This window comes from Mandrillus leucophaeus, unplaced genomic scaffold, assembly GCF_000951045.1.
Source record: "Mandrillus leucophaeus isolate KB7577 unplaced genomic scaffold, Mleu.le_1.0 Scaffold141, whole genome shotgun sequence".
NCBI classification, from domain to species: Eukaryota; Metazoa; Chordata; class Mammalia; order Primates; family Cercopithecidae; genus Mandrillus; species Mandrillus leucophaeus.
In genome coordinates, this window is record NW_012101377.1 from 2,171,155 (window position 1) to 2,182,712 (window position 11,558).

General features: G+C 52.5%; 2 protein-coding genes across 2 annotated transcripts in view; both read left to right on the plus strand.

Moving 5' to 3' along the window:
- Positions 1-1,902: 1,902 nt before the first annotated feature.
- FAM167B (family with sequence similarity 167, member B) lies at positions 1,903-3,820 on the plus strand. The gene is made up of 2 exons (XM_011974047.1): positions 1,903-2,369; positions 3,330-3,820. Exons 1-2 carry the CDS (start codon positions 2,109-2,111, stop codon positions 3,558-3,560), a joined length of 492 nt encoding a protein of 163 aa, XP_011829437.1. The 5' UTR covers positions 1,903-2,108; the 3' UTR covers positions 3,561-3,820.
- A 2,200-nt stretch (positions 3,821-6,020) lies between these two features.
- LCK (LCK proto-oncogene, Src family tyrosine kinase) overlaps positions 6,021-11,558 on the plus strand; it is a 37,393-nt gene continuing 31,855 nt past the window's right edge. The window contains 1 exon segment of the mRNA XM_011974048.1: positions 6,021-6,147. The gene's annotated coding sequence lies outside the window, so the exon portion shown is untranslated.

The following is an 11,558-nucleotide window of genomic DNA, read 5'->3' on the forward strand; positions in this document are numbered from 1 at the left end:
ATTTGAGATGGAGTCTCATTCTGTCACTCAGGCTGGAGTACAGTGGCACAATCTCGGTTCACTGCAACCTCTGCTTTCTTGGTTCAAGTGATTCTGTCACAGCCTCCTGAGTAGCTGGGACTACAGGCGCACACCACCATCCCCGACTACTTCTTGTATTTTTAGTAGAGATAGGGTTTCACTATATTGGCCAGGCTGGTCTCGAACTCCTGATCTTGTGATCTGCCTGCCTTGGCCTCCCAAAGTGTTGGGATTACAGGCGTGAGCCACTGCACCTGGCCTCTAGCAGCTCTATTATTAAGAGTGTATATGTTTTCACTTATTTATTTATTTATTTATTTTTTTGAGATGGAGTTTCGCTGTGTCACCCAGGCTGGAGAACAATGGTGCTATCTCAGCTCACTGCAACCTCCACCTCCAGGGTTCAAGAGATTCTCCTGCCTCAGCCTCCCATGTTTTCATTTCTTAAACACTGATGTCCACACTGTGCTGGATGCTGATTACTAAGAAGAATAATACCAACTTCTGCCTTCAAAGGGCCTTCTGGTCCACTCTGTTCCAGACTTTTGCATGTAAGTTTTGCACACACACACAAGCCTTCTTTCAAATTAAAAAAAAAAAGTGAAACCATAGTATAAACATAAAATTGGAACTATTCTATGAAAGAAATCAGACATGAAAGAATACATATTTGCTTCAGCCCAGGAGTTTGAGACCATTTTTTTTTTGAGACGGAGTCTCGCTCTGTCGCCCAGGCTGTAGTGCAGTGGTGTGATCTCGGCTCACTGCAAGCTCCACCTCCTGGGTTCATACCATTTTCCTGCCTCAGCCTCCTGAGTAACTGGGACTACAGGCACCCGCCACCAGGCCCAGCTAATTTTTTGTATTTTTTAGTAAAGATGGGGTTTCGCTGTGTTAGCCAGGATGGTCTCGATCTCCTGACCTCGTGATCCACCTGCCTCGGGCTCCCAAAGTGCTGGGATTACAGGCTTGAGCCACCACGCCCGGCCTTTCTTCTTTCTTTTCTTTTCTTTTCTTTTTTTTTTTTTTTTTCCTTTTCTTAGACAGACTCTTGCTCTGTCACCCAGGCTGGAATGCAATGGCTTGATCTCAGCTCACTGCAACCTCTGCCTCTCGAGTTTAGGCGATTCTCTTGCCTCAGCCTCCCAAGTAGCTGGGACTACAGACGCATGCTACCACACTCGGCTAATTTTTTGTATTTTTAGTAGAGACGGGGTTTCACCGTGTTAGCCAGGATGGTCTCGATCTCCTGACCTCTTGATCCGCCCACCTCAGCTTCCCAAAGTGTAGGGATTACAGGCATGAGGCACTGCAGCCGTCCTTCTGTTGTGTACGTTATGTTTCAAAACAAAGTTTAAAAAAGGGAACTGCTCTGGTTGAAACCCTGGGAGGGGCAGGGAGAGGGAAGGCAAGGAGCCCATCCACAGCTCTGCCCTTCTCCTGCAGGCAGCCCTTGAGGACTCCTTAGAGTATTAGCCTGAAATCCTTCATCTGTCCCAACAGAGCTCTGAGAAGGTCAGTGACTCGCCCAAGGTTCTGCAGAGCCAGCACTAGAACCCAGGTCTCCTGACTCCCAGGCCAGGGCCCTGGAGGCTAGTCCTTTCCTGAAGGGCTGGTGTCACGAGTAAGGACAAGGGGTGGCTAGGCAGCCTCCTCCCGGATCTCAGCTCCCTTAACTTGGGTCTTGGGAGGAGGGCCAAGATTCTGGTATGAATGATGCTTTTCTCATCCTGGAGTAACTTCCTTTCTGGGAACTGGGTGTCTCCTTCTGGGCAAAGACAATAAAATTCATCCAAAGGGCCAGAGGAGCAGGGTTCCTCCGGCCCCCACCCAGATGGGCATCACGTGGCTCTCAAGTTAGCAGTCCAGGAAAATTCCAGCCCTTGCATACTTGGCCTCACACAACCATCTGCTCACTCACCTTGGCACACTCAGCCCCCCTAACCCACCTTCAACATTGACCACCGCACACTCCCTGGCGCGCTCTTCTCACTCTCAGCTTCTACCACCTCTCCCTGGGCAATATTGCCAGCCTTTCCCTAATTCCAGAGCTGCAGCCCTGCCCTGTCACTCACCTCAAACCTGCCATGTCCCTGGGGCTACTGAAATTCCAGGCAGTGGGTGAAGAGGACGAGGAGGATGAGGAGGGGGAGAGCCTGGACTCTGTGAAGGCACTGACAGCCAAGCTACAGCTGCAGACTCGGCGGCCCTCATATCTGGAGTGGACAGCCCAGGTCCAGAGCCAGGCCTGGCGCAGGGCCCAAGCCAAACCTGGACCAGGGGGACCTGGGGACATCTGTGGTTTCGACTCAATGGACACCGCCCTTGAGTGGCTCCGACAGGAGCTGGTGAGTCTGGTGGGGCGGGCAGCTTTGCACAGGGCCTCAGGCTGGTCCTCCTCAGGGCCCAAGACCACAGGCATGGGGCAGTTACTGCAGGCAACTCCAGTGTCCTGGACTGAGGAGCTGGGAATGGATTTGTCCAGTATTGTATTCAGGGAGTCTTGCTGAAGAAGGACTCCATCCAGTGTACTGACCTTATGCTCTTATTGCTTAGGGGACAGAACACTGGCGTTGGGGAGTGTGGGGCACCATTATAAATAGGGAAAGACACAGCTTCCCCTACTCTGGGACTTTCTATGGCCCAAAGATACAGCGATGCTGCAGGCAGATTCTGAAGAGATGACGTTTCAGTAGGTGGCTCCCAACTCAACATGTGCAGATATAAAGATACCCAGCTGGGCTCCAACGCAGAGATTCCGCTTAGTTGATCTGGGATGGGGCCCAGGCAGTTGGATTTGCTTAATAATGACTCCTGGCCGGGTGTGGTGGCTCACGCCTGTAATCCCAGCACTTTGGGAGGCTGAGGCGGGCGGATCATGATGAGGTCAGGAGATGGAGACCATCCTGGCTAACACGGTGAAACCCCGTCTCTACCGAAAATACAAAAAATTAGCCGGGCGTGGTGGCCGGCGCCTGTAGACCCAGCTACTCCGGAGGCTAGGGCAGGAGAATGGCGTGAACCTGGGAGGTGGAGCTTGCAGTGAGCCGAGATCGTGCCACTGCACTCCAGCCTGGAAGACAAAGCGAGACTCCGTCTCAAACAAACAAACAAACAAAAAAAGACTCCTTAGCTAGGTTTGAGAACCACCAGGTGGAGCCAGATTGGGAGATGGGGAGAGATCAAGCTGAGGTGAGAGGGGGCTGGGGAGGACACAGCCAGTGCAAAGGCCCGGCGTTGCCAGGAAGGGAGAAAGGGCGAGCGACCGAGGGCCTGTCCGGCAGGCTCACGCCCCCTCTCGGCCGCAGCGGGAGATGCAGGCGCAGGACCGGCAGTTGGCAGGGCAGCTGCTGCGGCTGCGGGCCCAGCTGCACCGGTTGAAGATGGACCAAGCCTGTCACCTGCATCAGGAGCTGCTGGATGAGGCCGAGCTGGAGCTGGAGCTGGAGCCCGGGGCCGGCCTGGCCCTGGCCCCGCTGCTGCGGCACCTGGGCCTCACGCGCATGAACATCAGCGCCCGGCGCTTCACCCTCTGCTGAGGAACACCTGTGCCCCCCTGACTCCCCGCCCCCTCTCCCAATGCTGCTTCCCCTGCCTGTCTGGGAAGAGGAAAGGGAGGGGTGCCCCAGAGGCACCAGCTCCTGGCGGGGGAGGAGGAACATTTAGGTTTCTGAGAGCTGAATTCCAAGAGTGCAAAACCCCAGCATCCTGTTTCCTCTGCTGCCCCAGCTGGGAGGGGGAGGAGGAGGATCTCACACCCTCAAACTACTCAATAAACGCCCTTTCTGGTTCCTATCAAGGTCTCTTGCAGTCGTTTATTTAGGCCCAAGGCCGTTATCTGAATGTCGCCTGTCACTGGGACCACCCTAGTTCACTGCAGGCCCATGGGAGGTGACTTAGGTAAATTGGGCTGCTGAAGAATGCAGAATCTGGGAGACATAGGTTCAAAGTCAGCTACCCCATTTATTTATTTTTGTTGTTATTTCTTCTTCTCCTTCTTTGAGACGGAGTCTCGCTCTGTCACCCAGGTTGGAGTGCAGTAGCGCAATCTCGGCTCACTGCAACCTCTGCCTCCCGGGATCAAGTGATTCTCCTGCCTCAGCCTCCCAAGTAGCTGGGATTACAAGCGGCCACCACTACATCTGGCTAATTTTATTTTATTTTATTTTATTTTATTTCTTTTCCTTCTCTTCTCTTTTCCTTTCTTGAGATGCAATTTCACTCTTTCACCCAGGCTGGAGTGCAGTGGCGTGACCTTGGCTCACTGCAACCTCCGCCTTCCGATTTCAAGCGATTCTCCTGCCTCAGCCTCCTGAGTAACTGGGATTATAGGCACCCGCCACCATGCCTGGCTAATTTTTGTATTTTTAATAGCGACAGGGTTTCGCCATGTTGGCCAGGCTGGTCTCGAACTCCTGACCTCAAGTGATCCACCTGCCTGGGCCTCCCGAAGTGCTAGGATTACAGGCCTGAGCCACCGTTTATTTCTATTAGACCCTGAGGAGCTCCCTTAACCCCTGAGTCTATTTCCTCACCTCCACAATGGAGGTGCTGATTCTCACTCCACAGGCAGCGGATGTGCCTTAAGGGAAATAGTGCACAGTGAGCACTCAGTGAATGTGAACTATTACTCCCCGCTGCTGTCTTTCTACTCTGTGCTGAGACCGGGAGATGGACTGTGAAGTGTTCAGGCTTACATTGCAACGGAGTCTGGGCCCTGCACCTGGAGCTCCAACTCTAGGCTCTGTGTCACTGTGAAGGTTTTTCAACTTTGTCTCTCTCAGCCTTTGTTTCTTGTGTTACCCTCTTTGTCTGACTTTCCAACTCAGGCTTCCTCTTCCCCCCACCCATTTCCTGCCCCCCCTTCTCTCCGCAGCTGAGGTGCACACAGCATCGCTTCCACCTCACAAACCCCAACAATGCTCTGTGGGTTCCCCTCCCCCCACCAGCTCACTCAGGCAGTGATGCATGTGCACTTTCCTCCTGCGGGGGTCAAGGCTGGGTTCTCGGACCTGATGAGGCCACCTGGCGTTCCTCATATCACTGGTGACCTGGCCCTCAGCTAATGATGGGCGCCCCCTCAGCCTGGCCCCAGGGGAAATGGAAATTCTTTGCCTGCCTGCTGCTCGTGAGGATCTTCTTGTCTCCTGCTTATAACAGAAAGTCCTGACTGTCTGTGGCCCTGCACCTGGGGGCCTGAGCGGCCCTGTTTGCTCTGTCATCCACCTGTTGCAGGAGATAGTGCCAAGCCCTCCACCTCTGTCAGGGGCTGCGACCTTGCCTCCACCTGAATTCAAAGTGTTGCCCTACTCTCCGACCATGATTAGTGGGTGTTGTCCTGGCCTCTGACTACAGCAGGGGCCGTTACGATGCCCTCTTGGAGACATGAGGTTGTCCTCCTGTCTGCCTCCTGAAACAGGCTGTTTTCCAGCACTCTGTCTGTAAGAGGGATGGTAGCCTACCATTCACCTACCCTTGACTATAATAAAGCCACTGTCCCATGCTCCGAGATGACATGGGAATTGTTCTCTTGGCCTGACCTGACTGTAACATGCGTGGTCTGCTCACCAGCTATTTAACAGGGATATTGTCCTCTCCTCTGACTCTGAATGATGCTACCTTTGCTGCCAGATAGAAACAAAAGGGTCTCTCAGCTGCAACGGTGGTGCTGCGGTGCTGCTTGCCTCTCACCGTAAGCTGAGTGTGTGTCTGCTTGCCCCCTGCTCCCTGGGCCCAAAGGCTGCCCTTGAATCTCTTGCCCAGATGCACTCTGGAGGGCAGAAGGGAGGGTCTATCAGACATCCTCCCCTCAACTTTAAACCTCCCAGTGTCACCCTGGGACAGTAAGGGAAGTAGGGCCTGGCCTGGAGATGTAGGGGACCCCCAGGGGCTGAGAGGCGGGGGTCTATGGTGGCAGGAAGCTTGGGGTGCTAGAGGGTTGTGGTTGGGCTGCTGGGGCCCGGTTGGCTGCGGAGCCCTCGGGAGGAGGCAGGAAGTCAGGGTGGGACGTGGGCGCGGGGAGACAGGTGGTGGCTACGACGGTGAAGGGAGCTGAGACTGTCCAGGCAGCCAACTTAGGCCAGGAGGACCATGTGAATGGGACCAGAGGGCTCCCGGGCTGGGCAGGTAAGGAGCGCTGGTACTGGGGGCGCAGGCACTGGGGTGAGAGGCCTGATAGCAGACGGCTGCGGTTACGCGGGCCCAGGCTCCCTAGGGACACAGCAGCCCTTTGTGGCTGGGGAGAGAAGATCCTCGCTCAAGGTCAGGTGGGAGGCAGGTAGTGTCGCTGGGTTGCCTCTTTCCTGCGAAGCTGGTGGCGCTTGCCTCTGCCGTGCTGTCCACCAGCAGCCCCACCTCACTGGGACCATGTTTCCTGAAGACCAGGCACATGGACAGTCAGGTGTTAAAAAGGCTTCCAGAAACCACCAAATCCAGTCCCTCATGCCATGAGGATGAGGCTCCTGAGGCCCGGAGATAACAAGGCACTCACTGCCTATGGTTTCTCAGCAAGGCAGTGGCAGGGCTGGGCCACTGCCACTGAGAGAGTGATGTCCGAGGCTGTGACCACCCCGCCTGGAGCAGGGTGATGGATAGGTTGGACTCAGAGGACCCAGGAATCCTTCTGGTTTCTGGGACAGACCCCAGTGACAAGAATCTCCTGAGAGAGAGAGAGAGAGAGAGAGAGAGAGAGAAAGAGAGATCACCCAGGGCATCCAGATGGACATGCGAGGAGTGATTTTATCCTCAGCGATCGAGGGAAGAGTCTCCTGATGGGCGTGGACTAATATGTGTGGGGGTGTCCATCACCCGGGATGGCGCTCCAGGGTGGATGGACATATCTGATCTGAGTCTGGGAGGTTGGGAGTGAAAGAGAATGATGGGAGAAAGGAAGAGGAAGTACTATTTTTATCCCAGACAGGGGTGCAGTTGGCCCTGGGTGAGGAAGCGCTGAACTCCCATCTGGAAAGTCACCATTCCTGCCCCTGCCAAGCGTCACAGCAGGATGTCCTCCCCTCGCCCCTGGCTCCCTCCGGCTTCAGCCCTGCCTGTGTAGGGCCAGTTGGTTTTGCTGATTCCTGCTTCAAACCCCAGGGAGGTGGAGAGAGATTGGGGAGGCATAGTTGCTACCTGCTCACCTCCTCACTTGTTAACTCTGAACCTTAATTTTTTGGGGGAGTCCCCACTCAGCCAGATTTCCAGGTTTCCCCTGCTTCATTGGAGTTTTTCTTGACACACACTTTCCGCCTAGTCAGCAGGTCCCAGCCTTTCTCCTATCTACAGCTCCGAGTCCTGTAGTCTCTTGTGGGGGCTGGGGAACATGGTGGCTCTCCCTGTGCTTCAGGGAGGGTCATTCACCCTGGACAGGCATGAGCAGTTCCTTCCACCCAGCCCTATGACAGATGAATCAAACAGGGTCCCTTGCTCTTGGGCCCCAGGAACAGAGGCTCTTCTCAAAGAGAGAAGGGCCAAGTGGACAGGGGCTGACAACAGGCTGAGGGTTGGTTCAGCGGAGGGGAGAAGGCATTTCTTAAGATCTGGAAAGCTTCCTGCCAGAGTCAAGACAGTTCTGAGAAGGAGAAAGACCCATTTTCGAGAGTGCCTAGGATGTGAAGCCAAGGTCATTATCCCTGGATTCTGTTCCTTGGGTACCACGAGGCCAGAGACCTCAGAGCAAGACCAAAGGCAAGAGAGCCCACAGATGTGGTGTGGGGCAGAGAACATGCATTTCAGAGACAGGCCGACCCAGTCACAATTCCGCTCTACCATGTCCTTGAGCAAGTGGCTTCATCTCTCTCTGAACTTCAGTTTACTTACCTGTAAAGAGGCAATAATCAAGCTGGGCGCGGTGGCTCACACCTGTAATCCCAGCACTTTGCAAGGCTGAGGCGGGCAGATCACTTGAGGCCAGGAGCTTGAGACCAGGCTGGCCAACATGGTGAAACCCTGTCTTCACTAAAAATGCAAAATTAGCCGGGCGTGGTGGCAGTGGCAGGTGCCTGTAATCCCAGCTACTCAGGGGGCTGAGGCAGAATCGCTTGAACCCAGGAGGTGCAGGTTGTAGTGAGCAGAGATCAAGTCATTCCACTCCAGCCTAGGCAACAGATTGAAACTCCGTCTCAAACAAAAATGCCTCCTGGGTTCAAGCGATTCTCCTGCCTCAGCCTCCCAAGTGCTAGGATTACAGGTGCGCCACCACGCCCAGCTAATTTTTGCATTTTTAGTAGAGATGGGGTTTCACCATATTGGCCAGGATGGTTTCGATCTCCTGACCTTGTGATCCGCCCACCTCGGCCTCCCAATGTGCTGGGATTACAGGCGTGAGCCACTGCACCTGGCCGGCACGTAGTAGGTGTTCAAGGGAGGTAAGGCACTCCCTCCCCCTGCAAATGATGCACCAAAAGGAGGGCTGTCCACACCCAAATTACGCCCACTCAGCAGCTTGGCAGGCCAGTGAACCACCCATTCCCTCACATTTGTGGTGTGGCTTTGCAAATCAGCCTGTTTCCTGTATATAGTCTGAGGGGTGTGAGAACTCAAGCAGGCTGGACTCTGAGCAGGGCATTGGGATCTGCTTTAGAAGAGGGTCTCTCACACAGCCACACACAGACACACACAAGCCAAAGCACCATACATATCATAGGAAAATGTATGTGTACAGATGTGTTCAGAGGCAGGGCAGGGACTACACATAAAACACAGACTATATCCTATAACTCCAGGCACACACCCGAGCTGATGGCTTCAAGGCCAAGCTCAATTCAGTGAAAGTAATTCTCAGTGGGGTGGGGTAGGGTGGGGTGGGGGGTGAGGAGCAGGTAGGACCAAGGTACCATCCAGTAATGTGGCCTCTTAACAATCAACCTCAGTGTTGATTTTAAAGTATCTGGAGCTAGGGGTTCGAGGCTGCAGTGAGCTATGATCGCTCCACTGCACTCTGGCCTGGGTGGCACAGCTAGATTCTATCTCTAAAAAATAAATACGGCAGGGCGCAGTGGCTTATGTCTGTAATCCCAGAACTTTTGGAGGCCAAGGTGGGTGGATCACCTGAGGTCAGGAGTTCGAAACCAGCCTGGCCATCATGGAAAATCCCTGTCTCTGCTAAAAATACAAAAAATTAGCCAGGCGTGGTGGCACATGCCTGTAATTCCAGCTACTCAGGAGGCTGGCAGGAGAATCGCTTGGACCCGGGAGGCGGAGGTTGCAGTGAGCTGATTGCACCATTGCACTCTAGCCTGGGCGACAAGAGTAAGTCTCCGTGTCAAAATACATATACACACACATACATACATAACGTATCTGGAACTCCTTTTCCAACTGTTGTACTAAAGGACACTAGTTGCATTAGGCACCTGGAAAGGAGAGGGCTCTGAGGCCAACTCAACATGGCTTCAGCTACAAGCTCTGGCCCATCATAATCACGATCACATCACAACCAACATTAGCTTGTTAAAGCTCCAAAAGTCTCCCCGAGAAGAAGCCTGATTCGCTTTGTCTAAACCAGTGTTTCCTGAACTTCCTGGGTCATACATCTTTTTGTCCCATGTCACCTATTCTATGTTGATGCCTTTTGATACAAGGAGAGGAGTGGGAGGGCAGGGTGGGCTGTGCAGAGACACTCACATGATTGTGTCTCATGGTAGAGTTTATGTCTTGGCAGTAGTTTTGTTGTTTATGTTTTCTCTCTTTTTTTTTTTTTTGAGACAAGGTCTTACTCTGTTGCCCAGGGTGGAGTGCAGTGGCACAATCTTGGTTCACTGCAACCTCCGCCTCCCAGGTTCCAGCGATTCTCCTGCCTCAGCTTCCCTAGTAGCTGGGATTACAGGCGTGTGCCACCACGCCTGGCTAGGTTTTTTTTGTTTGTTTGTTTGTTTTTTGAGACGGAGTTTCGCTCTTGTTGCCCAGGCTGGAGTGCAGTGGCGCGATCTTGGCTCCCCACAACTTTGCCTCCCAGGTTCAAGTGATTCTCCTGCGTCAGCTTCCCGAGTAGCTGGGATTACAGGCATGGGCCACCATGCCCGGCTAATTTTGTGTTTTTAGTAGAGATGGAGTTTCTCCATGTTGGTCAGGCTGGTCTCAAACTCCTGACCTCAGGTGATCCGCCTGCCTCAGCCTCCCAAAGTGCTGGGATTACAGGCGTGAGTCACCTTGCCCAGCTGTTTTTGTTTTCTTATTACAAAATTAGCACATTGCTGTTTTAAAAACACTCAAACAGGCCAGGCACAGTGGCTCACACCTGTAATCCTAGCACTTTGGGGGGCCATGATGGGAGGATCACGCTGGCCCGGGAGTTTGAGACCCGCCTGGGCAACATAGTGAGACCCCATCTCTATTTAATTATTGAAAAAAATAAATAAAATTTAAAACTCAAACAGTACAGAGGCATATAAAGAAATATAAGAAACGCAGCCTCCTCCAAACGCACTTCTGGGATATGCCCATCGTGAACAATTTGGTGTGTGTCCTTCCAGATTTTCCTATGTATGGCTGCTGAAAAACATGGAGGTTGAGTCTAGTCTCTGCAGGCTGGCAGACCAGGACTCACTTCACAACTCCACTGTTCATTTGTTTGTTATGAGGCCTCAGACAAATCGTTTTACCTGGTTTGGGCCTCAGTTTTTGCATCTGTAAAATGGGGATAATAATAGCACTTCATAGGATTATTATGAGAATTACATGAAATAATGCAAATAAAGGCTTAGCACAGAGCTTATTTAAAAGAATCCCCTATATACATATGTCAATGCAAATAGGCATATACTCTGCATTCTGTTCCGCAACTTGCTTGCCATGGGGTATGCGGGATGTCTTTCCATGTCAATATGTGGAGCTCTGCCTCATCCTTTTAATTGTTTCACTAAACGTTAGCTTGGTAAATGGTTAACGGCGGTGATTTTGAAATGTTACTTCCTGGCAAGTGTTGCTGTCGCGCGCGGCCATGTTGTTGGTAGTCTCAGATATTATTGATCAGTGAGCTAACTACAAGCCTTACAGCCTCCTGTGAAAATGAAGTGACCCACCAGAGGGACACCCACCTCTGTCACAGAGGGCAGGGCCAAATGCATGGGACGCTCTCTGCTCACCTCTGCGTCCTCAGCACTAGGTCAGAATCTGGCACATAGGAGGTATCTATTAAATTTTTTTTTTTTTAGAGATAGTGTCTCACTCTGTTGCCCAGGTTGGAGCACTGTAATTTCACACACCTGGGCTTGAGTGGTTGTCCCACCTCAGCTTCCTGAGTAGCCTAGGACTACAGATGTGTATCACCACGCCCAGGTAATTATAAAATAATTCCTGGCCAGGCACACCTGTAATCCCAATACTTTGGGAGGCTGAGGCAGGAAGATATCTTGAGACTAGGCATGTAAGACTAGCCGGTGCAACATAGCAACACTCCGTCTCTATTAAAACATAATAATAACAATACATTTCATTTATTTATTTATTTATTTATAGATGGAGTCTTGCTCTGTCACCCAGGCTGGAGTGCAGTGGTGCAATGTCAGCTCACTGCAACCTCTGCCTCCGGGTTCAAGCGA